The sequence below is a fragment of the Mastacembelus armatus genome, chromosome 14, assembly GCF_900324485.2.
Source record: "Mastacembelus armatus chromosome 14, fMasArm1.2, whole genome shotgun sequence".
Classification (NCBI taxonomy): domain Eukaryota; kingdom Metazoa; phylum Chordata; class Actinopteri; order Synbranchiformes; family Mastacembelidae; genus Mastacembelus; species Mastacembelus armatus.
The window spans coordinates 14,542,213-14,568,722 of NC_046646.1; the positions used below are offsets into that span (position 1 = coordinate 14,542,213).

The 26,510-nt window shown below is 39.6% G+C and overlaps 2 protein-coding genes across 3 annotated transcripts; one reads left to right on the forward strand and one right to left on the reverse strand.

Moving 5' to 3' along the window:
• The first annotated feature begins 475 nt into the window (after window positions 1-475).
• Window positions 476-16,088, forward strand: rsf1b.1 (remodeling and spacing factor 1b, tandem duplicate 1). The gene is made up of 16 exons (XM_026327743.2): window positions 476-644; window positions 2,353-2,444; window positions 3,027-3,119; window positions 4,340-4,545; window positions 4,658-4,788; window positions 5,472-8,116; window positions 8,644-8,925; window positions 9,638-9,742; window positions 9,843-9,922; window positions 10,141-10,195; window positions 10,277-10,389; window positions 11,177-11,244; window positions 11,634-11,847; window positions 11,951-12,171; window positions 12,380-12,559; window positions 12,824-16,088. The coding sequence occupies exons 1-16, from the start codon at window positions 491-493 to the stop codon at window positions 13,360-13,362; spliced, it is 5,178 nt and encodes a 1,725-aa protein (XP_026183528.1). The 5' UTR covers window positions 476-490; the 3' UTR covers window positions 13,363-16,088.
• LOC113142651 (glycerophosphodiester phosphodiesterase domain-containing protein 5-like) lies at window positions 14,311-26,510 on the reverse strand. 2 transcript variants are annotated; one of them, XM_026327744.1, is made up of 16 exons: window positions 26,454-26,510; window positions 24,859-25,044; window positions 24,111-24,214; window positions 23,401-23,494; window positions 22,933-22,992; window positions 22,151-22,249; window positions 21,971-22,064; window positions 21,165-21,310; window positions 20,576-20,658; window positions 20,167-20,317; window positions 19,578-19,802; window positions 19,119-19,276; window positions 17,484-17,631; window positions 17,005-17,087; window positions 16,812-16,888; window positions 14,311-16,570 (listed from the first exon to the last, which is right to left on the reverse strand). In XM_026327744.1, exons 1-16 carry the CDS (start codon window positions 26,493-26,495, stop codon window positions 16,494-16,496), a joined length of 1,827 nt encoding a protein of 608 aa, XP_026183529.1. In that variant the 5' UTR covers window positions 26,496-26,510; the 3' UTR covers window positions 14,311-16,493. The 2 variants fall into 2 exon arrangements, with proteins under 2 accessions (XP_026183529.1, XP_026183530.1); XM_026327745.1 differs by having other exon boundaries at window positions 26,204-26,502.

A 26,510-nucleotide genomic window follows, 5' to 3' on the forward strand; every position in this document is an offset into this window, starting at 1 on the left:
GTACGTTTAAAAGAAAGAACATTAGTTATGTCAAATGAGCTAAATCTTCAGACTGAGAAACAGAAATATAACTAAAATAAATGGAAACTTGTCACTGTCAGGTGAAGTGGCTTTTATTGTTTCAATGTAAATACAGGAGCTGAGGTGCTACTGCAGAGGGTCCAGGGGGGGATTCACCCAGCAGGGTCTTATTGTGCCTCAAGACGAGCCTTTTGAAGAACTTCATGATGCTTATATATAAAATCATTGCCAAAATGTATTTCACTAGCAAATAGACTGCTTCACCTAACACACATTTATAATTATGAGTAGGCTTAAAGTGACTTTTATCTTTCACTTAAGAACAAAAGTTCAGTTTGGGCAATTTGATGAATATTTTTCCGATAAAAAAGAAAAAAAAATCACCGACCTGAGACTTAAAACGGTGTTTTATTTTGTTAACGGAAATAGTTTATTTGATTCCGGCGGGCTTGACGTTAGTGTGGAAAAGATGGCTGCTTCGGCGGCAACGGCGAGTTCTTCCCCCGGTTTGTGCCCAAATTACGCTGTGATTTGCTCTTTCCTGGAGCGGTACGGAGCGTTGTTGGACTTACCGGAGCTCACCTTCCCTCAGCTGGAGAGATATCTGCAGGACACATCCTCAGGTAGGGCAGACAAACCCGCAGCTTGTGACGGGGAGGAGGAGACTTCACCGTTGCATTAATGATAATGGTACCGTGCTAAGAGGCTAGCAGCTATGTTAGCTAGTTGTGTGTTATTGTGTGGTTTTCTAATCGTCTTGTTTACTTAAATATAAGTTCACTGCCTTTTGGAGCTGCCGTTCGAAGTGGAAAACGCGTCTGTGCATAATTTAATGATTTTGGAAGTGCGAACCCACCGAAATAATCGAGGCTTTTTCGCACTTTTTAGCTTTTGAATTGGGCTTAATTTTTTCCAAGCTGCCTTTATCTGTCGCTGTAACGTTACTCGTAACACAACACAGGCACAAATGTGCGGTGATAATAGTGTTTGTGAGGCAGAAAAGGTGTCTATAGTTCATGCAACACACAGCGGGTTTTGATTATTCTTCGGTGAAGGTGTCATTGTGTCAGGCAGGCTCGACATCGTGCACTTTTATTTGCAGTTAAAACATTTTGTCATGTTCTGTTTCGCTCAGCTCATGTAAAGTTGCCGGAAATAGCGAGGGGATCCGGAAGATTTCAAAATAAATGTTATGGGCTCATGGAAACGCGTTTCTGCTGATGAATTATATATAATTATGGTGTCGCTATGCGTTAATTTACTCTCAAATGTGTACTCGTAGTATTTTCACACATTTCCTAGCGTGTATAGTCCAGTGGCTAATTTTCTTTGACGTTTCAGTAAACAGGAATGAAGTCGCTCTATTTCCGTTTGTGCTGTTTACTATGGTTGACTTGACTGTTTTTTAAATCAGCTTTGCGCAGGCGAGTGTCAACAGTTTTCACTTCATGTTCACAAATGCTTGGTTCAGATTAACGTGCTCTTAATGACAACGCTGAAGTTGGCCTCAAATTTGCAGGTTTTATAAATATGAAACTGTATTGTTATCTTTAGCTACTGTGTGCTAACGCGATCCGGACTTGACAAATCTAGGTGTAGTGGGTTTTTTAGACCTCTGTGGACTGGTTGGAGACACATAATTGAAATTACCTTTTTTGTGTTTTCTCACATATGGCATAAATGTTTCATAAAGTGGGCACTACAGTTGTGTTAATTTGTGCAACTTTACATATTAAGTTTCCTGAAGCAGTGTAATTACATTTTCCTTTAAAAAAAAATAAAAATTTGCTTTTATAAACAAATATTCATTGATAGTCACATGGCTGACACAGAGACAGACAAATGTTCATGCCAAATAATCCAACCAGCCTGTCTTTGGACTGCGGGAGAAAGCTGGAGAGAAACTACACAGGCACAGATAGAACTGCATGTAGAAAGGCTGTGGTCGACTGACACATTAAAACCCAAAAACCCTCTTGGCATCAGGCACCATTGCTAACCACCTGCTCCACAGTGCCAAAGGAAGAATGGATTCCACTAGATATCAGCAAATCTAGATCCAAATCTCATGCAGTAAAAGAGCTGAAACTGACAAGAGATTGGCTTCTATGGCAAGACAAGGATCCACAGTAGCCCTCAGTCTACTATGAAACATACTGTGTGCATTTCAAATTTTACATGTCTTTTTTCCCAAATAAAAGCCAAACTGTGTATTAACATTTGAAGTAGGACTCATTTTCAGCATCTCTACGTGTACTCTATGCTTCTTGCAAAGACAGTTGTCATGTCATGTTTTACATGTTTAAACCACTTTGTCTGTTGTTTCCTCAGTCCCAAAGCTGCTGGTTGATCTTCACGTCAAGTTGCTGAGGAAGATCGGCAAGTCTGTGTCGGCAGACAGATGGGAGAAATACCTAGTAAAGGTAATTTGCAGTTTTTGTTTTTATGTAAGCACTGTAAATCTGAAGATAAACATTTATCATGTGTGACAAAGATGTTAGAAACAGCTAATTGTTTATAGTTATTTGACTATCAAAATAGTTTCTCCATAAAACATAAAGAGAAAATCCTAAATAATTTTGGGGTCTGTAATATTCAGCTTTGGCTGAAGCTATCAAAGAGGTGTTGATTTTACTTTAGTAATTGTTGAGGTAGTACTTCATGGTGTTTTGTCACCACATTTGTTCAGGTCAGACTTAACTGTTACAATACTAATACAGGATTTTAGGGCCAATTCTGATGTGTCGGTCTGTGTTTGATATTGTCTCACCTAGTTTTTCTATCTCATTTACACTTTTTTGTTGAAGTGATGAAGATGTAAGTTAATGTAACACAGAATCATATGAATGTCTCTGGTTTGAACTTAATATTTTCAGTCCAAACACAATACACATTTTAGTCCGTATGAGGTGGTCTAACAACACTTCACCAAGGGGATGAAAAGAAATTTATATTAACAGAAATGTTGAAATTCTTTACGTCTATATATCTGATTTCTCTTGCAGGTATGCCAAGAGTTCAACACAACATGGGCATGGGAACTCGAAGAAAAAGGATACAAAGAGATGACAATGGAGTGCAAAACGGGGATACTTAAAGTAAGCACACTTTTATTGTTCTTGCTTTAATAATGGCATCGGATTCTTATATTTTTATGCCATTCAGTTTATTAGGCTGAGTATAGGTGCTGATGTGTTGATAGATAGTAAGTGTGCTGGTACAGTTGAATGTCTGTGTAGGGGGTTGTGAATGATCGGACCAGGGAGTGACTTGGATGTAGTTAAACTGCATCAGTTTAAGGGGCATAGTATTTTGCATACTCAGTCACTGTCATGGCTTTCAAGGAAACTTCAGTACAACAGATTAACTGTTGTTAATGTAAAAGTTGGGCTATGCTCTATCAGAACTAGTCACATGTTTATAGTTGTTCCTGTGCTGGAAGGTGCAGTGAAAAGCTGCTCTCACATAGAGCTGCAAAATGCAGTGTTGTTTAAATATGTATCTCCTGGAAATACCTACGGCGTGGCACATTTGTTCACATGAAATGTGATGGAAGGAATGAAACAAGAGAGCTTAGGAGAAGTTAAATTCCAGCTTACAGTGTGAAGTGAGTGTTGGATTGCGTGTTTCAAAATGTTAAAGAAATGTTTTGGACACAGACCTGCCTAAGTCTGATGTCATATATGCGGGTGAAGGGGGTTTCTGAAGCTATGAGACTATCCAACAAGCACTTCAGAAGAAGCACACCGTCCCTGTAATTGCACCTTGGGCTGGGTGATTGATTTATTTTCCAAGACAACTGTACTTTAGAATGTTTTGTACTAGTTTAATAAAAGACCTGCACCACTGCATTTTTTTGTCATTTTTATGCATAACCACAAATAACTGTTTCGAAAACTAACCAGCACTTAGTATTTAGTAGTAGTTTCAAATGTGAGCAGCCAGGTCTCAAAACAATTATGGGTTTGATATGGTGCAGAATAGTTTATGCTGGTAGAAATTGAACATACCAGTAAAAATAAGTCTAAAGGGATGTGTGTTCATTCTCTAGACTCCAGATTAAATGTTTTTGACAGTAAAATTAAATCCTACTCAGGTTCACATCTTGACACACCTTTGGCACTTGCTTTGCCACAAAATAGCTTTTTTTTTTTTTTTTTTTTTTATTAGCAACAAAAATAATTTCTAATTTTCTTTCTACTTAAATGCAAGTATGGTGCATTTTATCTGTAATGAAAAAGATAATTATGTGCAGTACATCTTGTGATAGCTTTTGTGGTATTATAAAACATGCTATGCCTTTCTTTTTTCCCCTTAGTATTTGTGTGAGTGTCAATTTGATGAAAATGTGAAATTCAAAACTGCCATCAATGAGGAGGACCCAGATAAAATGCGTCTGCAGCCAATTGGCCGGGACAAAGATGGACAGATGTATTGGTTTCAACTGGACCAAGATGACAATGTGCGTGTTTATGTGGAGGAGCAAGATGACTTAGACGGGTCATCGTGGAAGTGCATTGTCAGGTAAACAGACAAACAGAACTTGTTGTTTTGGCACTAGGAAATGAACTGAAACAAACTATTATTTAATCTGTAAATGGAGCGGTTATATTCATCTACACTTTTCTCCCTTTAGAGATAGAAATGAGTTGGCTGAGGTTGTGGCTCTTCTGAAGACACAAATTGACCCTGAGCTGTTGAAAAGGGAAGAGCAAAAAAAGGAAACTAAACCTGAGGGTGAAGAGGATAAAACAGACACAGAAGATGGTAAAGATCAGACTTTTAAACAGATTGTATTGATGACTTTTTTTTTTTTTTTTTTGCTGTTTTTACTTCTAAAAAACAGTGCAGGTTTTTTTTTTTGTTTTTTTTTTCCCTTGAGGCATATGCACATGTAAACACAGCAAGTGCATTTACATACTATAGTATCCTGGTTTCTATTGGAGTGCTCCAGGGAGCATATCCAGGTTTCTCAAGAGCAGAATGAGACTTAATCCAGTATACAATGTTTACGTGTTCATCACGTAACTCAAACATTGCAGTGTGTTTAATTGCATGTTGCAGTTCATTATTGTCATGCAAGAACATTTTGAAACAGTCGGAGGATATTAATATCAGGCGCTTTTGATACTGACTGCTGTGTGAGACCATAGAATTATGACCTAGAAAGCTTTAAGCTCTTTTTGAGAATGCTATTGCTATTTTGCTATTTTTAGCAAAAGAAAGCACCTTTGATTAGGACCAATGAGTTTAATTGTGTTAAATATTGGCATTAAGTCATGAGTAAATGGTTTGGATTACAGTGCATGAGTCTTTTGTTTTTAAATGTATTCAGAATGAGGTATTGTCACTGAGAAATAAAATAGTGCAGTTCCCCTAGACTCCCACCCTTGGTCACCTGTACCATTTCAAACAGTCAACTGATCTTCTATTTTATATTTATATTACAGATAAAGTTAAAAAGTCTGACAATACATCGGATGAAGACAACATGGAGTACAAAAGGGCTGCCGGCCCACTCTCACCAAAGACGGAGAGCAATGAAAAAGTAACAACAAAAAACAACTTGAAATCAGAAACCTCTGAGGGCAAATCAGCACTAAATGGCATCACTGAAAACAAAACTGAAACAGAACTCAGTTCAGAAAGTGTCACTACAAAAGCCCAGAACATCAAAGAAGAGCCAGTGGAGGTATCAGCCACAAAATCAAGCACAGCAACAAGTGAACCTGCCTCTGAAACTCCAAGCATATCACTAAAAATAGAAAAATTAGAGGAGGCCAAGAGGAACAGTACAGACGAGATGCAACAAGCTTTGAAGAATGACCAGCAGGCCAAAATCCCTTTGAAAAAAAGAGGAATGAAGTTTAGTGAAGACTTTGAAAAAAGTAGTGGGATTATGGTGCAAAATCCATCCGTTTCTCAGGTCAAGGAGGCTCCTAAAGCTGATGTGTCTCCTGAACAGACAAAGAAAGCAGAGAGTGTAAATGATCATGTAAATGGTGAAATTCACACTGCATCAGAGAAAGATCTCCCTAGTGATTTGAGTGAATCACTGAAAGACGCCAGCGACTATAAAGAGCAGACATCTGAAACAGCCGGAGTTAAATCTGTAAAAGTTACAGAAAGTGACTCACCATCCACAGACAAGGAGGGCAAAAAAGATGAAGATGAAACTGGCAGTGCAGAGAAGGTCCCAGAGGCAGTCACTTCACACCAGGCAGACTTGGACAAGAAAAATACGGAGGTGCAGGCAGCGATAGAAAACACTGCAGAAACAGAAAAAAAGGAAGCACACGAGTCTTTCCCACCACCAAAAGCAGAGTCACCACCTTCACCTAAAGATGTAAATAATGCACTCGAGAAATCTTCCAATCATGAAAATTTTAAAGAGCAACCATCAGATAGACAAGAGTCTTGTACTGTAGACAAGACAGTCACGTCAAAGGAAACTGATAAATCACTAACAACAGAGTCAGATAACCTCCATTCAAATGCAGAAGTCAAACTAAAAGAAACAGAAGCGAATGATTCAGAGGAAAAACCACCTTCTGTAGACATGGAGGCATCAGAATCAAGTCAAGCTGAAGAAACTAAGACATCAGAGAGGACAGAAAACACATCACACATTAAGCAAACAGAAGTAAGTGATACAGCTGCTAAAGAAATGGCAACATCTGAGACTAATAAAGAGAAATCAAATAACTTGGTACAAGAAGAGAAATTGGGTCTTACTGAAGCGACTGAGACGCAATCTGCAGACAAAGATCCTCTTAAGACAGCTGATGACTCTGGCCTTAAAAAGTCAGAAATATTAAAAGTTGGTGAAAATGCAGAGCCCCAGGATGTCACACCGAGTTCTACTGTCACTGAAAATGAAAACAAATCATTAATCAATGAGAAATCAGAGGAAACCTTTGACGTTAAGGAGACTGTGGAGTCTCTTGTTACTGAAACGGCAAACCAGTCAGAATCATGTAAACCTGCTGAGACGCACCATAACATCAAAGAGGTAGAGATGATGCCAGGGAACAGTACAGCCTCTGAGACTAATACTGAAAAGACTAAGACAGAAAAGATTGAAGAGACTGTAAAAGCTGCCAACTGTGAAGACAGCATGATACATAATGTCACCAAGATAAGTGACACTGCGCCTATGCCTATTGAGGTAGAGGCAGTGGCCATTAAAGTGGATCTAACAAAGCCACGAGAGGATGCACACAGGATAACACTAAAAACATCTGAAAAGAAAGATGAACAATTCAGTTCTGTTGAGAAGGCCAACATCTGTGAAGAAACTGATAAAAAACACTACAAAGAGGAAAAGGTGAGTGAAGAACAGCTTGAAAGTACAGAGGTAAAGCATCCTTCATCAGAAAGTAAAAAAGACACTGACAAAGTCAGTGACACAGACAATGAAAAAGTTACAAAAGACAGTGAGATGGATCTGTGTCAAGACAAAGACCATAAAGAGGATTCCACAACGAATAAGGTCTCAAAAAACGAAGAGACAAAGGAGGAGAAACCTGCTCATAAAGAAAGTGAAACCTCCACCAAAGTGGGGGAATCTGATCACCAAAATGTGAGCAAAGAACCTGATGCTAAAACCTCAACTGAAACAGAAAAACAGGGACTCCCATGCAAAGAACTGAGTGCTGATAAGTCCACCGATGAGGAAAATAAAAGCAAAACCGGAAAAGAGGATTCAGCAACAATAACAAAGGATGTGGCAAATGGTACTAAAGCCCCAGCAGATAGGCAGGAGGAGGGTGTTCGTAGAAAAATCAAGCCCCCAGCCCACAGAAGGAAAGCTGAACTTCAGAGAGAGGAGAGACAAGGGGATTCAGAGTCTGATACGAACACAGGGAGATCTCTTCGAAGGTCACCAAGGATCTCAAGACCGACACCAAAGGCAGTGGATATAAACGATAAGAAGACAGAGAAGCTGCAGGCTGCACCACCAGCTGAGAAGCGTGAGAAGGACAAAGATGAGAAGGTAGAGGAGGAGGAAGAGGAGGAAGAAGAGGTGAAGGTTGTCCAAAAGAAACCAAGAGAAAAAAAGGCAGATCAGGAGGGTCTTGGGCCCAAACCCAAGGTAAGACTGCATTTTTAATCAACGCAGGCACTATATGTTAAGGGACCATGTCATGGTTTTTCTGCCCCTTAAATTAGTCTGTCTACACCTTCCATTAAAGGTCATGCCACTGTAGCTTACTTTTTGCAGCATTTATATTATTGTTTTAAATTTCCAAAATGGAAATGGTTCAGTGGATGCACAAAATTTAATGCTTCACTTGTCATAGCACGTCAAATTCATAACTTGTAATTACGATTCCACTCCTGAAAACCATGTTTTACCCTCTCATTCTCAAGGTTTTAAATACAGTCAGCTACTAGTTTGTTATACCTGAAGGACTCTTAACTGGAACAAAAACCAGTGTGGAGTTAAATTTGATTATGATGCATTCCATAGAGCAAGTTTCAAGTCTTAAGTCGAACTTCTCTTGAAATGAACCGATGCAAATGGGCCCAAGAACTTAATTAATGAATTGGGTACAAACAATTTGCTGATCCCTGGTATGGCTGTTAAACAACTCTGCTCTGTTGTTGTGCTTGTTCAAGGGGAGAAAGCGGCGGAAGATTCGGTGGTCCAACACTCGAACCCGCCGTAAAAAGAAAGGCTCTGAAGATGAGGATGAAAACAGCAACGAGGAATCCAGCGAGGAAGAGGAGAGTGAGGAAGAGGATGATAGCGACGAAGACTACAAGGTTGAACGGAGCAGAAAAAGGCGGAATCGAAACAGAGAGAGGCGAAGCTCGGATTCCTCTACATCTTCAGACGACGACCTACCTCCAAACGATGACCCCTGCAAACATTGTGGTCTTCCAAATCACCCTGAACTGGTGGGTATTCATAGGACCTCACATTTCCTAACGGTACCAAACTGTCATGCTTTAAAGGGGCAGGAATTAATTGCATAAACCTCAGAGAGAAGTATAAAGACATACAGGCATTTTGTAGTTTTTAGAATGTTTCTTAGTAGGAAAAGGCAGGACTGAAGCAGTGTTTTCAACAGTTTCAATCTTTAAGCTCAACATTTGTAATCAAGTAATTAAAGGTGTTTTGGGTTGCAAAGTAGAAGGAGCAATTTTGGGCTTTGACTGACATGAAGCTCTCATGTTTAAATTACCAGGAAAAACTATCCAGTTGTCTGATTTAAAAAGTTAAAGGTCTGTTCACCATAGTGCTGATGGCCAAGGCTTGTGGCTGTTGTTGGATTTAGAGCCACCAGCTCTACCAAACTTAAACTTAAACTTGATTTCTTGTAAACAAGGTTGAAATATTTTCAGTTGATGACTTGGATCTATAATGTAATGTCACATTACATTATAGATTACAGGATTCTGATACTGATTCCATTTTGATCAATATGTCAGATGTCAATAATAGAAAATATTGGAGTGGGAATCAAGAGTGGGGAAAACTCTTGAAGAACCAGTAGCTCCTCTGACTTTGTATTTCTCTGAAATGTATAGTGTTATTAGACCTGTTATAAGAAGCAAAGCTGTTGCTGTCCAGCGCTGCAGTTAACATCTGTCCCCACTTTCCTTTTAGATCTTACTGTGTGATTCGTGTGACAGCGGCTACCACACAGCCTGTCTGAGGCCTCCACTAATGATTATCCCTGATGGAGAATGGTTTTGTCCACCTTGTCAACATGTATGTACCAGTTAGAGTACAAAAACTGAAGATTTTATAAAAAAAAAAAAAAAAGAAAAAAAAGGACCATAGCATTAATGATTAATTTTCACCTCTGTAGAAGCAGCTCTGTGACAAACTAGAAGAGCAGCTCCAAAACCTTGATGCTGCTCTGAAAAAGAGAGAACGGGCAGAGAGAAGGTGAGATCTTTTACGCTTCAGTTCAAGATTTGTTTGTTAGCAGTTTTTTTTTTTAAGAAACTGTAATAGTGACTCCAAAGCTGCTGTACTTAACCTCTGAACACAATAATATATTGGTTTGCATTAGAGCATGTTATATTATTTGAGCACTTAATTGACATTGGCATGAAGTTCTGTCTTAATGTTGTCATGACAACTGTTTGTATTATCTTCTCCAGGAAAGAGCGTCTCATTTATGTTGGAATCAGTGTTGAAAACATCATCATGCCCTCTGTAAGTACAAAGTGTGGTTGTGAATTCATGAGCAAACATGAATTGAAGTTACCACAAATGACTGACTCTCAATACATACAGGTGGAGGCAGAGGAAGAAAAGCCTGAGATCATAATCAAAGAGAAGAAAGAAGCAAAACGGAGTAAGAGCTGGGGTCGAAGGTCAACAAGGGCAAAGAAAACCATCAGTTACAGGTTTGTGAATGGAGATATATTTCATAATATTTTAAGATTACTGTGTTTAGAATTGGACTTAGGAATTTAACATTCAGTGGTTCTTTCAAAAGAAAACTTTATTGATCAATGTAGAAATTTACATTAGCAGTAATACCCAATATAATAAAAGGCAAAGAATATTAACAGGACTGACCATTTGTGATTTTAATGGTTTGTCTGGACCACCTCCTCATAACTTTATTTCAGTTACCAAAGCTACAGACTGTACAAGTGAGTTGTGTATTTGTGCAAGAGTAGCAGCCATAGTGTACAGTATGTATTGCTTATATAAGAATATGCAGACATAATAAATACAAAAGTAATTACATCTATTTATACAGTAGTGATACAAGTATAATGTTGCCATGTAATACAGCATAGAGTAGGGTAATATGAGGGTAGCAGTGTAATGAATAAATGTATTGCTGTTAACATCTGAGGCATTCAGGAGAAATCTTCCAGACATCCATAACAGACACATTCCTTCCTCCAGTAGGAGTTGTTTGTGCCCTGTCTGCTGTCAGATCTAATCAGTTTAATGAATTGTGTTATTACTCTGTGATTATTTAAGTTTTTTTTTCCCCCCACTGAGAAGCACCCTGGAGTGATTCAGCTGTTATAGTAACAGTTGGCAGAGTGGCTTATGGTCCGATTTTGGTAAAGCTAGTACAGAAATTTAGTAATACTTAAAATCTGTCTGCAGGAAATGAGAGAGGTGCAGAGCTACTCATGAAATTTTTTGGTCTTTGCTGTTAATTTTTTACAGATTTGATGAATTTGATGAGGCGATCGAGGAGGCGATTGAGGAAGACATCAAAGAAGCAGAGGGTGGAGGTAGGAAGGCAGAGCTCTAACACTAATAAAAATGAGTTAAATCTAAATAGTTTAAAGCAGGAGTGTACTTTTTGGGAAAGTCACTTGTTTACTTATAATCTCATACAGCCACTGTTTTTGTAGACTTTTTAATCAAACAAGATGTAATGTGTTGATTAGTGAGTTTTACAGGTGCTGGTAGGTGATTGTTGTTTAAAAAACAGAGCCAGGCTGATTCCCTGGTTCCTGTCTTCCTGGTGACACTATTGAGATTAATAGTGTCAGTCTTCTCATCTCTGAGGCAGAAGATAATAAGATAAAATTTCTCAAAATGTTAAAACTATTTTGATAAGATGTGAGAAAATGTTCTGATATTTAAAGTTTTAATGAGTGGTCTGAATTGTGTACAGGGGCTGGTAGGGGCAAAGACATGGCCAACATCACAGGCCATAGAGGAAAGGATATGTCCACCATCCTTCAAGGAGAGGAGGGCAAGGAGAATGGCCGTCCTCCACGAATCAGTGCTGGCCAGCGTAGGAAAAAACGGAGACGACTCAATGACCTGGACAGTGACAGCACAGTAGATGAAGAAGAAAGTGAGGAAGAGTTTCGCCTCAGTGAAAGGTAAAAATAGACAACTACACTTCACTGTAGGGAAAGACGTTCAAAGATTTATGCTTCTTTACGTTTTTTTTTTTTTTTTTTTCTCTCCCATGACTGGCTGCAGCTCTGAAGATTTCGTGGCATCAGACAATGACTCAGAAGTTGAAACGGAGGCGGAATCTAACAACAGCGACTTTGGCAGCAACAGCAGTGGCAGGAATCATACTTCGTCACGGAACAGGAAGCCACCACAACAACGACGAAGCTCCAGAAAGAGACGAAGACCAAGAGGGTACTCAGATGATGAAGAAGACGAGACGGATGAGGACGATGAAGATGAAATAGGTAATAGATTAAACTGTATTAGTTTACACACAGGCCTAATTTGCAAAATTCAAGTGACTACAAAATCTTGGCTTTTTAAAGTTTCAGAATATTAAACATATCTTTCAAATATCTGTGTTATGATGTAAGTATGCTTTGATAATTCAATGCCCCAGTGAGGGCAGAATATTATTATATTTATAAATCATTGTTTTGTCTGTGTGTTCAGTGACTGAAGGCTCTAGTGAGTTCAGCGACAGCGATCTTGATATGAGTCGACGGCGGTCTCGACGGAGTCAGAAGAAGCAGGTGAACTACTGTGAGACATCGGAGTCTGAAGGCTCTCAAGCCGAAACCAACCGGGCTAAAACAAAACCCAGACGTCGCCAGGACAGCTCAGACAGCGACGGTTAGTCCGAAACACACACTACATGTCCAGAACTGACCATGTCCCAAGATCATGACTTTTGTTGTCCTTGCTCCCTCGACTCCTGAGGAAACACAAGATTGCATTTTCTGTCATAAAAGTGAAATTCAAATCTGAGAAATGAAGGAAGTTTTTATCTCACAGCTGTAGTTGTTTCGATAAATATTAGCATAAATTATACTTAGTATGTCAAGGTGATATTAACATAACTGTGGAAAGCTAAATCGCGTCTTCGTTTTTTTCCAGCGAGTTTCTCCAGAGACTCTGAGGAGTCATCGAGGGAACGGAGGGTAAAAAGGAGAGCCGACTCCTCAGAGGAAGACTCACAACAGCGGCACAGACGGCTCGCCCTAAAACGCAGGAGGGCATCTGAAGAGGATGACTCGGATGATGACTCTGATGAATCATCAGAGGAGGATCGTCCCATCCGTAAACGGGTGAACCGCATCGACTCGGATGATGACGATGAAGAGGAGGAGAAACTGAAGGATAAGAAAGCAGAAGAGGAGTCAAAGGGAACAAACCCATTAGACTGCACCCTGGTGGAGCTGCCACGCACCAACGGACAGAGTCCAATAAAGTCTCTTGAGGGCCTCATCAACCAGCCTGCTGCTCCAGGCCTCATACCACATCTGGAGGCCAAAAACATCAGCAGCACACCAGCCTCTGCAATAGCACCAAATGGGTTGGTTGGCCAGGAGATGGCAGCACAGGACGACGAAGAAGATGACCTGTTAGGAGTCACAGACCTAGTGGATTACGTCTGCAATAACGAACAATTGTAAAAATCTCATTATTCCCTCCTCCATCAACACTTTTTACTTGTGTCATCTGGAGCTTGATTCTCAGCAATCTCCGCTACAGTAAGAGCTGGATCTCTGTCACCAGGCTGTTGCTGTCCCTGTGGGATTGTACAATAATGAATAAGGGCACCAACTTATCAAGTGTCATATTATGTTTGGTGATAATCAGTTTACCTGCAAACCTCCTACATTGCCCAGCTCCACTGCCAAACCACCTCCTTCCTCTCCAAACGTGTTGCTCATTTCTCCTGTCACATTGTCCTGTTTTAATCATCACACCCAAGATTTCTACAGATTTTACTCTGATACCCATCTACATGTTGGGGATACTTGGCACTGAAATCTTTTATTGTATAGACACTAGCTGAAAATTGATTGTTCATTTGAATGCAACATGATTGGAACTCTTTAAAAAGTAAATTATTCATTCCATAAAGTGATTTGAAGTTCTAATATTCCTCTCACATCTGTTAAATATGTTGTTAATAAGCAGTTGGTTAGCTTAGCTTAACACAAAGACTGATTTGCTGAATATTGCCATTAGCAGAGAAGAAGTAATGTTAGTCCAAAAGCTTTAGAGACGTAGGTGTATTTTGTGTCTTTGGACACAGCCAGATTTTGTTTTCCCCCTTACTTGCAGTCTTTGTGCTAAACTAACAAGCTGTTGTAGCGAGTGTTACATTTAACAGGCCGGTGGGAGAGTTGCATCAACCTTCTCATTTAACTCTGCCAGAAAACAAATCTTACAAATGCTGAATTTTGTAAACTTTTTAGATGAGACTATTTATTCTGTTTTAACAGGGAAGGAGAGTTGATTATTTACACTTGGGTCACACATTTGATAAGCTAACACTTCACACACCCCTTGCGGTGACATTGCAGGTCAGATATTGGTGTGTGCTGGTGTTGAAGATGGGAAAAATCCCCCCCCCCCCCCAGTTTTCTACCTTAGCTATTACAGTGTCACACATATATCTTCAACCCTTTGCATCATTTAAAGGTGCGAATGTATATATGTAAGCAACAAGCCGCCAATCCTCAGCCTTCCCCTTGAAGTTTTTTGTTGAATGATAGAGTAGCTTTTGTATATTGTATACATATTATATAATTATTTTAACTGTTTGATGCCATCAGTATCAGTGGTCAAAGCCCAGTTTTTAGACTGTTTGGGGAAACATAAGTATAAAACTATCTTGTCCCTTCTAATTTTGAAATCTATCTTCCTCTTATTACATTTATTAAACTTTTTGATTTTGTTTTTTTAATGTTATTTTTTTGTATATCTAAATGTTTGTTGTTGTCTCTTTAAGCAAAATGTAAAGTGTCTTATTTTCTTTGTACATTGTCTTTCATAGAGGGTTCAAAAACCTGCAGACTTATGACTTTTATGAACTGAAATAACACTCAGTCCAAAACTCCCCTCTTTTCTGTTGATTTCTGTTTTTAACTCTACTCCCCCAGAGCTCCCTGCATACAAAATCCCATCACATCGTTTCTTAATCTTACGTTGACATTTGGGTTGCGGTGACCTTAACCCAGATCAATATTGTGAAAATTAAGCATCTCAGTGAAATAATTTGTTTTGAAGCATGACAATGCAGTTTTTGGATGGGGGAATAGATGAAAAAGAAAAAAAAACAAAAAAACAAACCAATGACTTCACTGACCTCTGCTGGAACCAGTTTCTGTATATCTGTAGTTTTTGCTGTAATATATTTAGAGGCATTTTTTTAATCATGGAAAAATATATTGGGCAATTCTTTTGGGATTGCATGAGTTTCTAATAATTTTCTTTTGTAGGGAAGTAATATTGGCGCAACTTTTTTTTTTTTTTTTTATAACCAAACCAGATAACATTGGCATGTTTTAAGGATATCTGTTATGTCCTGACCTGTTGGATCCGTGCTGAAAGACTTGAGGTAGATGCCGCAGGATGTCTCAATCGCAGTGAAACTGCATAGGTAAGCGCGCTGACCTACGAAAGGCTCGGGGAGAATGGGAAGTTATCATAGAGAATAATTACGATGGCTGAATCTGATTAACGAGAGGAAATGAAGCCAGTTTGTAAGATATTTTGTAAATTAGATTCAGCATGGTCTTCACAGAGGATAAACCACTATTTATCATACCGTTTTGATACTGGCTGTGGCCAAATTATGACTTCCAAGACAAAACCTATATGTGCTGCTTGAAGTGCACACAACAGGCTTCTATACACAATATTTAGAAAGTTTAGCTTTTAGATTAGTTGAACAGAATATAGCAAATCCAATTTTTCAGATGTAATAGAAGTGTGTGTTCTGGTGGGTGGAGTCAGAGTACAGGAATGTGGATGTCTGTATGTTGTATGTAACCCTGTTTTATATTCTCCACAGAGATAAGGAGAATGTATTAATATGTATCTCATGGTTATGAAATAACCAGTAGCAAGACCTGCATTGGAATAGAGACTAAGGAAAGAGGAATGAAATAAAGGCTGCACTGGGGTTAAAGGAGGAAGTTGGTGCCAATGACTGAAGTGTTAACAGAGTTTCCTATTTACCTCATATTGAATCTGGGAGGAAAGACACCCTGTCCACTGTGTATAGATCCTAGTAGACTGGTTGTTGGTGTTTTGTCTCCTTACATTTTTGTTAACTTCACTGTTATTTCTTATGAATTTGATCTTGTACATTTGTCATAATAAACTGGGTTTTAAGCCTGATGTATTCATGCCTCCTGTGTTATAAGTGGAAACGGCCTGATCAGTCCTTTGACCACCATTTACACAATGAATAAATCAATGTGAAAGTGTTATACTATTAAGTAATCCAATCAATTAACGTATTTATTCTTACTCTTAAGCAATTTACGACTATCAGGGACCAAACCGTAAGGTGCTATCAGTTGTCAAAGTCAATGTGTACAGCCCATAAATATAAAACACTCATGCTACATTCCAAACATCTTAAACCACCTGAGCCTGATGTTGATTGAACAGCCAACAAAGTTAAGTGTTTCATTGGTTTTGGTTTACTAAACAAAGTGTGTGTTTCTGTGCAGTTTACTGAAACTTAACAGATTGGCAGTATATGGCTCAGTGTTGCCTGGTCACCTCTTCTCAGAAGCAAATGTTAGTGTTCAGTCAGTTGGTCAGGTGTGGTATCTGCTCGGGAGTTGGCTGCAGAGATTGACCATATATCACTCCTCCCTAAAAGGGAAGATCAGATTCAGAAAGGCATGGGTTAATAAAATATAGTTTGATTTTAGCAGCATAAGAGTACTGGATATCACAAACTGTAGTTTGTTAAATCAGCACTTCTCTAAAACAGTTCAAATAAAAGCCTAACGGAAGGAGGACTTAATCTAGCACTGTTCTATCAGACTGTATTAGTTTGAACTGCAGATGGAGTGTGTGTCCATGATAATCACATCTCCTTACAGTAACATACCTGTTTTGAACTGGCTGTAGGTGCCATCGTTCAGTGTGATGTTCTCCAAGTGGAATACCAGTCTTTGCTTTCTCCACCTACATAAAAGTATCAACAGAAACACTCATGTAACATATATACAACAATATAGTACAAAATTACTTAGTTACATTTCTATTCATGGTCATTGCTTTTAACTGAGTGTGAGATTTACCAGTGAAAGACGAAGATGATGAGGATCAGCATGAGGGACAGCAAATCAGTGAGAATCCACATCAAGTTAAACTCATCTGGACTCTGACAGACACACATGAAAGGATATAAGCTCAGGTTGTGGTATGTTGCATAAGCACAAACAGCAGACAGGTCGGTCCCCTAAAGGTACTTGTGCTTGCATGGAAGCAACCGTATCATAACTCACACTGGGGCATATGAAACCCTTTCACCACATTAAGGTGATTCTCCAAAGAAAAATAATTGTGATTATTTTTAAAGAACATATAGATTGGTGTGAATAGGTTTATTATTTATGCAGACAAAACTCCTCTGGACTGTATGAGTTTGGAGCATCCTTTTAGACAAATGCTGAGGGAAAAAAATCCTTGTGAAAGCACAGTGCACCGTTTCTGCCAAATTTTGTTGTGACCTGCTGATACATTCTGAGTGTGGCTTGTAGCAGAAGTCAAGTCTTACCATGAGGAAGAGAGGGGAGCTCATGGTGCTGAGGAGTTGAGGGGCATTAGTGGTGACAGAATGGACTCCTGTACACCAGGCCAGAGAGTAAAGCCACGGCTGACTGATCACATACAGGTTGGTGGTGATGTTCACTGCAGCACGTTCACTGCACACAAGAGCAGAAAGTCATGTTGTGCAACTGTTGTGGCAAAACCCGTTGGATGAGCAATAAAGAGAGTGCAGACAGATTGTCTTTTTCAGAATATATTTCTTGCAAGAAAGGAGCAAACCACAACAGAACGCAATCGATCAGTCCACCCCAGTTGCTCAGCTCCTATTAGGCTGAGGCTGCTACTTACAGTGGGTACAGAAAGTATTCAGACCCCTTTAAATTTTTCACTCTTTGTGTCATTGCAGCCATTTGCCAAAATCAAAAAAGTTCATTTTATTTCTCATTAATGTACACTCAGCACCCCATCTTGACAGAAAAAACCAGAAATGTAGAAATTTTTGCAAATTTAATAAAAAAGAAAACTGAAATATCACATGGTCATAAGTATTCAGACCCTGTGCTCAGTATTGAGTAGAAGCACCCTTTTGAGCTAGTATAGCCATGAGTCTTCTTGGGAGTGATGCAAAAAGTTTTTCACACCTGGATTTGGGGATCCTCTGCCATTCTTCCTTGCAGATCCTCTCCAGTTCTGTCAGGTTGGATGGTGAACGTTGGTGGACAGCCATTTTCAGGTCTCTCCAGAGATGCTCAATTGGGTTTAGGTCAGGGCTCTGGCTGGGCCAGTCAAGAACGGTCACAGAGTTGTTCCGAAGCCACTCCTTTGTTATTTTAGCTGTGTGCTTAGGGTCATTGTCCTGTTGAAAGGTGAACCTTCGGCCCAGTCTGAGGTCCTGAGCACTCTGGAAGAGGTTTTCTTCCAGGATATCTCTGTACTTGGCTGCATTCATCTTTCCTTCAATTGCAACCAGTCATCCTGTCCCTGCAGCTGAAAAACACCCCCACAACATGATGCTCCCACCACCATGTTTCACTGTAGGGATTGTATTGGGCAGGTGATGAGCAGTGCCTGGTTTTCTCCACACATACCGCTTAGAATTAACGCCAAAAAGTTCAATCTTGGTCTCATCAGACCAGAGAATCTTATTTCTCATGGTCTGGGAGTCCTTCATGTGTTTTTTGGCAATCTCTATGCGGGCTTTCATGTGTCTTGCACTGAGGCTTAATGAGAAATAAAATGAACTTTTTTGATTTTGGCAAATGGCTGCAATGACACAAAGAGTGAAAAATTTAAAAGGGGTCTGAATACTTTCCGTACCCACTGTATAGAGACATGCCAAGTAAATGCAAATCATCATTCAGATAATTAAGTCTGCACTTCCTTATTGTTATTGAGAACACTGTGTCCCTTAGTGTAAGACTATAATAGATCAAGAAGAACATAAACATCAGATATGATTATGAAAAACATGAACCTTGGTGAACTCTGAATCAACCTGTAAATGAAAACCTGTGAAACCAAGAATACAGTAAGAAACAAAAATTATAATCAGTAACAATAAATCATTGAAACTCATTTTTCCATTACAGCAAGTAAATGCCAGGAGTATCCTTCAAGCTCACTCGATCGCATGCACACAGACCTGATGAGCTCCTTGGACATGGAGCTATAGTGCAGGTTTAGTTTGACGATGTGGTTAATCTTGAGCTCCTCCAGAGGGAGCTGACTTCCTGACGTTTGCTGCAGCTCAGGATCCATTTCCTGCACCAGGGTCCTCAGATCTGATGGCAGCCATAGCACCTAGTCATAGAGGGCCCCCCACCCATGAACACAGTGAGTACCATTGAGGATGTCACATTATTGTCCATTATTTGCTAACTGCCCTTATTAGCTACCTTTTGCAGCTAAAGAGCCAGTGCAATGTAAAACTCAAAAATTGAGTGATATTACCTTCAAGTAGTGGAACCAAGTAACTATTCCTTTATGTATTTTTTAAATAACTACTTAGTAGTTAGCTTATGTAACCTATGAGGTTCATCTGGTGGAAAATTATAAGTGGCTTGAATAAAGAGGCTGCGCTGTAATAGCCAGTCTGGCTCACCTGAGAGGAGTTGATGGAGGACTCGTTTTTGACGACCTCCAGTGTGCGGTGGATCCAGGTATCTCTGTATGGGTGACCTTTGGGTGGCCGGTAAAGGTCAAAGATCACCAGTTTTTCTGTCTTAGCTGCCAGTTGGAGGAAGGTCTGCAGGCTGCAGACGGACTGGTTTTCTGCCTGCTGTCGGTCCTCCGCTCCCAGAGAGCCAGCTGTTCCAAACGGATTGTGCTAGGAGAGACGACCATCAATATCTAATTAATGCTGTGACATGACAGGTTGTGACGTGACATCTGCCAGTTGATTATGTTGTGGCACAACTGTTATGCCGAGGAATTTGCTTCGTTCCAGCTGTTTACCTGCCATGGGTCACAGAGCTGTACACAGAGCTGCCACTGTGTTTATCCATGTGATAACAACCAATAGTTTCCATTTGAAAAATTACATAAATTCTTTTGTTGATATATAAAGTTTTTACATTTTCTAACCTCTGTAATGCTGGGATACTAACATTCTCACTATAAAACACTATTAAAAAAAAAAAAAAAAAAAGCACTGCTGCATATTTGTGTGTAACTAAGCTTGTGTGACTCACAGAGAGGAACCAGGCCCCAGCATTCAGGCTCTTCAGTTCAGTCCAGGTAAACATGGCAGCTGGAGCGTTAGTCCGATTAGGGAAAACCTCCTTGATGTTGGTGGTCCGTCGCAGGGTGCGGTCGTGCATCAGGAAGGGAACCCCATCAAAACTACAACAATGACAGGACAAGTACTAACTGGTGTGGTCAGGCAGAAAATCTTAAGAATGTTATTAAGATTTACAGTGCAATAATTAACTCAAATTAGAAAAGATTGTTCAATTTGAGAATTAATATTTAAAGAGCTGGTCTCACCCCAACACACAAATTTAATTTATTTCCTCACATCACTCCTTCCTCTCCAGCCTCCAGAGCTCTACACATTCTGATAATGTTCCATATATGTATGTTTGCTAGTTGATAACTGACCTAATAGTGACATCGGTTTCAAGACCGTGACTTCCAGCTTCCACCGCCTTCTTAAACGACATCAGTGTGTTTTCTGGAGCAAGCTGCAAATAGTTTTACACAGAGGCAACAAACAGGCCATCAATACGTTCTTACAGAGATGTTCTCCTTGGGCCCAAAACAACTGGGACATGAAGAATGTAAGCTGTGTTGCCAGTGTTCCTGCTCTCTATAGGAATAAACTCTCTCTCGACCAGGCCCACACACTATCCAAGAAAAAAAAATTTTGGTTTAAACTGGTGGGACTTTGTCTTTTAGCCAGACTTTAAAATCCAATGAAATAAAAAAAAAATGAATATATAATTTTCACAGGTCTGGCAGGTCACTTTAATTTCTAGAAAAAAAAAAAAAAAAAAAGAAAAAAAAAAAGTCAAAACTTTATTTTCCTCATTCTGATCATGGGACTACAGTCCATTCGGCAGACAAGTAAAACAAACCTTCAGTAAACCTGTAAAAAAGAATTACAAAAGAAAGTCTGACCAAGGCTGTTTACTATTATGATTTTAAATAATGTATTAACTATCCTGCTAGATTGTTGGTTCCTACCCACCATGGGTGCTCCTCTGTGGCCAATGAGGGTTGGAGCAGGGCCCAGGGTCCCCTCATTTTTGATACAAGGAGAATATAAACCGAGGGGCACCAAGTAGACAGCAAACAGAAAGGTCAGAAACACCCCCATGATCAGGCCACGCCTTACTGAAAACACACAGACACAAAGATTAAAGAGGTTTGACTAAAAGCATCTTAGGAAATTAATCAAAAAGGTCAGTAATGGATATTTTAAAATTCATATTGGAAACAGTTTTGGAGTTGGGTCCAACAGAGGAACAATGGGAACAGGCTACGCTCATACAGACTCAATTTGTACCACACATGGTCTTATGCAAGTTCAAGGAGCATTTTTAAGTTAAGCTTGCCAACCTTTATTCTGAGGTAAATACCATATGTGATAAGTTCAGAGCTTCCCCTGCCTCTCTCACAGATCGGTTTTAGAGTTGTCCTAGATTTTCCAATTTCTAGAGCTCTATTTTTCAAACTGTCAGGTATTTTTGGACAGCTAATACAACGGGATCCTTTAATTGCAGGATTTTGCATTTCAAATGAGAACAACTGGATAAACTGGAGCTGACTGAGGGAAGTGATGGAGCACTGCAAATCTAATCACCCTGAGAGTTAATCTAACTCTCAGGGTGACAGTGAGTAAAGCTGTACATTTAAATTCTTTATGGAAGAATAAACTAAACCTTGAATCTGAAATAAAAACGTAAGATCCAAAGTTTCTGCAGTGTGCTGAGTGTTCATTCATGACACCATCGCACTTTTTAAATCAACTAGGTGTCAAACTCTGAACCTCACCTCTGCTGTTCATGTGAAAGAAATGCAAAGCTACTGGCCAAGCAAGCACTGTCATTAGTAAGACTCCGCCCACATGCAGGTAAGGCGCCGTTATCTGGTCAGGACACAAAACAAGATCTGACATCAGGAATGAAAACCACAGAGAGAGCAATAGAGGGCTGATAGAACAGAAAGAGTCACCTGAAATGAAAGAATTAAAGTTGTCCATTCTTCACCCCACAGTTTAGACAAAACGGCAGTGGCCACAATGGAGAAAGTCAGACTCACCAGGATCCCAACCTGACAGCAAGGGGCAAAGAAAACACATCATCCATTCACAAATACCCCAGTTATCCTTTGTATCAAATCCTATAAATATGACAAAATAACACTTTCATATCTGCAGTTAAATACATTGATGTTTATATGTTTAAATACTAACAACATCCACATATTATCTGTTATGAGATTATTGATGCTGAAGTGCTGCTGAACCGCCAACATCTCTGCCTAGGACATTGGATCATTTGGGCTGTATTCAAGAAAACAGGTCAACATGCTGACACTAACCCCTGAGCTGGGAAATTTTCATCTTTAGTTTAGATTAGCTGATCAAAGAGACAACTCTAATCTTATACAACTCTGAACTGATAAGCTTTTCAGATAGAGCTATAGCTCTTCGATATCATTAAAGTTGATCCATTAAAATTTATGGGCCTGTACTAGTCTCTTCACACGCCACACTGTTTTTTAAGTTTTTGTTTGATAAGTGCAGCTTTTGGGCCTCATTGCTGTGAATTCCTGTATGCTGTCACACCATTAACTGAACCAGATCATTTCCTAATTCAGACCCAGTCTGGGAAAGAGGACAAACCATTCAAAAGCTGCTTTAATCTCTTAATAACACAATACTTTGGAAATCATCAGTAAATATATTGACCGACCAGTCAACATTCAACCTGAGAGACAAAGAGCAGACTTACCTTGTGACCCCAGTGTAAATAAAGCTTCTGGCCCTCTGACAACAAACACACAGCCAGCAGCTGCACAGAGGAATAGGACAAGACAAAGACAAGTTCAATCTGATAAATGATGCAGCATCAGGAGTAATCACACAGGCTAATACATGGAAATGATCAATTTCAGACAGATGTGAGTTAAACTACTTCAGTATAAACTAGCTGCCAATCACACAAAATGACTAGCAGCAGTAGATGTTCAATAAAAAGGAACTGAGATCAGCAATGTAATAAAGATGTGACAGTACATTGAAATATTTTGTGCCGATATTAAGTGTCTTCAAATGGGAGCATCTTAAGGCGGTGGTTTCTTTGGAATCAGTGGTTTTCCCCAAACCTGTCTGTGTGGAACCAGTACAAGTCCAGCAGACCACAGCAGGGTGGTAACATATTAAACAAATATGAACCCTTGGGTTTGTGTTTGGGTCTCACCGTGAGCACAGTGATGTAGGTGAAGAAGGCTGCAATGATGACCAGCAGCACCACAGACCAGGGAAACCAGAAGCCCATATTCCCAAAGTTAAACCTTCACACCCAGAGAGCGATGTCAGAAATGCGGGGCAGGACAGAATGACTGTTAGTGATCAACCGTGCACGACTACAGTGAAAATACCACAAAGCCACAATAAACCAAGAAGATATACAGTGTGAAATCCAGGTATTTCATCAGGCTACTTTAGTGATCCCAAGAGCTCCAGGCTTATGGTTACAAAATACACCACTAAGACACAATACCAACTGTGACAAAGGCCTTTAACAGCAAGTAAATTAAAAAACACACATTTCATGAAATCCTAATCCCACATTGTGTCTCTGCTATTGTGGGAAAAAATAGGTGGAGCAACATTTGGGACAAATGAATGTAGGATGCCAGCTCAGTAAGAGAAAGAGGGAGGGCTAGAAAAAAGTGATGGCACTTGTTTTAAGACCTTAAGTGTTTTGTTGGCATTTCTAAACTGACATATTCAGCCAAATTACCAAAAAGCAAGTCTGAGGCCAGGTGGTATTACAGCACAGGAAGGATAAGATACTGTGGAGAACATTAGGAGATGGTTAGGTGAGCCATGGCCAGAGTACTGCTTAGTGTAAATGCAGTGATTGCACACAATTACAAGCAACTGTGCAAGTATTACACAACCCACCAGTCAAAGTCATTGTAGTCATTCTTTGCCTGCTCCCAGAAATAGAGAAACACCAGTGTTAACCAGAAAGTTGCCACGAGCAGAGCAAAACTGGCACCTTCCAACTGTCAGGGAGGCAAAACACGAAATGTTTATTACACTGACCTTTAACACACGTCTACTCGATTTATGAGCTTGTTGCTATGGAGATGATCCTTGACCTCCATGAAGACAGACAAATTAAACAGGAACCACAAGGTCATGTGCCATTCACTACAGCATCATTTCAATAATGAAGCAATATGAGCTTTTACTGATGTCCTGCCTTGTCTGAAAACCGTTTGTACTATGTTCACTTTTAATTAAAAAAACAATTTAACAGTTAAAGACTCAAACACAGTAGCTGAGGGAACAAAACAATACAATACAAACTTACAACAATGAGATACAGTAATTACCTGCTTTACTGATATGTTTCATAGTTTTCCATTGATTATGTGTTGTATGACATTGATTCATTAGTTTTTTTGCTTATTGATTGGTTTAAACAATAACGAGCATTTTTGTAACTTGCATGATGTGCATATCCTGGTAACAATCAACCAGGTTAGACTGTTGAGATTTGTGAAAGGTTCACATACACAACACATTAAAATACTCAAAACCAAATAAACTGTTTTACTGCTTACTTTGTTCTCTAACATATGGTAGGAAATGGTTCCTGAACACAACACACTGGTGTTTTTTGGATGATGGAGGTTTGCCTGACCTTGTTGCAGCAGCAGTCTCCTCGCTGATTGTAGCTCCTCTCAGAGCGTTTCCAGGAGCAGCCGTACAGACCAACCAGACATGACACTAGTGGCTGGTGCTGGTAGCATTGCAGCGGTTTAGCACAAAGTCTGTGCAGACAGTCAAACTTCAGGGGGGATGACATGGACGCCATCTCTGGTGCAGACTTTGGAAAAAAGGGGAAAAAAAAAACAAAACAAAAATAATCACCATAGCACTCACAGACATTATGGTAACTGAGTTAAATGCTGGAGTTCTGATACTCCTTTGCACATTTGTGTGCCAACTCAAAACAAAAAAGTATTGAGTTGCACATTTTTTTTGTTCCTGTGCACTTGCTTTTCTAACGTGTTAATCTGTTGATAGAACAATCCAACAACCATTGAGAGATCATTTTCTTTTCAGCATCAAACAGCTCTACTTGCCTATTTAGTCCCATTGACAAATAACTCCACTCTCAATCAACTCTGATGTGAACTCTTTTTTTGTCCAACATTAAAACAACTCAGCTGCCCAAACAATTAGTAAGCAAGTGTCCCTTTACTTTTGAACACTTGAGTGTTGAACCCTTCCAATTCAGGCTCCTTGTGTTAAAGGAGCTTTTAATTGAGTTAAGTCTGAGCAGAAAACCTGTCAAACTAAGCCTCCAAATCTGTTTTTGGAGACCAGCTTTGATTTGATTTTTACACAGGAAATTACCAGGAATTTACCAGGAATTTCACAGCTGCTGTAATTTCCAGTGGCAGATTTGTACAGTGTGTTTGTCCTCCACCATCAGGTTTGCACAACTTGCATGTGATTCAGTGAGGACAAAAGACAGCTCAGTTCCTTGAATAATATAGTTCCAATTACAGTTTTAATACAGCTGAAGTACGAATATCCTCTTAGTGACATAACTTTAGTTCATGAGAACATCATTCACAAAGCAACACATAACTTCTAGCAAAATGTTAAACTAGAACAGGACTTGTAGATGATGGCTCTATTGTAGGATTGTTTTCCTCCTGGACTATCACTGTTTGGGATCTGTGACACACCTGTTGGACACATCCAGAACAAGCAAACTCAAAACCACGCGTGAAAGGCATTGTTCTTCAAAGTAATGCAGCTGCGTTGTACCTGATAAGGTATTCAAATCATTACAAGCAGCACCCAACAGCGCAGCTTTGTTTACTGGCATCAGACTCCTATTGTGGAACAACACCAGGTGCTGTATGCGGGACGAATAAAACGGTATACACTAATTACTGGTAAAAAAACTATAATCAACAAACATGACATTATTAAAATTACACATCTTTACAAGTCAGTTTGACGATTCCCACCTCATAGAAGAAAGAAGGGAGCCAAGTGAAACCTCCAAAGACCCTTGAAGAAGCGAACTATCGCTGAAAACACATCGCTGTCAAAGCAACTTCAGTATTTCCACCGTCCCGGCGGATCATTAGCGTGTTTGTCCTCTCAGTCGCCAAGTGCTTCCTCACAAGGGATTTGCAGTGTTTCAGTGCAAAATGCCCTGAGATTGTTTTTATTGCAATTTGAGGCTGTACAAATGAAACTGAATTGTTATCCTACCGACAGCTGATCACCGGTGAACTGCAGAGAGGAAGCTGACATCCTCCGGTTATTGTG

What these genes read in the sequence shown, in the direction of transcription:
- LOC113142651 (XM_026327744.1), bottom strand. Translation starts at nt 26,495, where the DNA reads ATGTCAGCTTCCTCTCTGCAGTTCACCGGTGATCAGCTGTCG. An exon ending in GACTACAATGACTTTGACTG is followed by an intron (nt 23,495 to 24,110) that starts GTGGGTTGTGTA and finishes CTGGGTGTGAAG; the next exon opens with GTTTAACTTTGGGAATATGG. An exon ending in CCTCCATCAACTCCTCTCAG is followed by an intron (nt 19,277 to 19,577) that starts GTGAGCCAGACT and finishes CTCTATGACTAG; the next exon opens with GTGCTATGGCTGCCATCAGA.
- rsf1b.1 (XM_026327743.2), top strand. Translation starts at nt 491, where the DNA reads ATGGCTGCTTCGGCGGCAACGGCGAGTTCTTCCCCCGGTTTGTGCCCA. An exon ending in TTTGTCCACCTTGTCAACAT is followed by an intron (nt 9,743 to 9,842) that starts GTATGTACCAGT and finishes TCACCTCTGTAG; the next exon opens with AAGCAGCTCTGTGACAAACT. An exon ending in GGACAGCTCAGACAGCGACG is followed by an intron (nt 12,560 to 12,823) that starts GTTAGTCCGAAA and finishes GTTTTTTTCCAG; the next exon opens with CGAGTTTCTCCAGAGACTCT.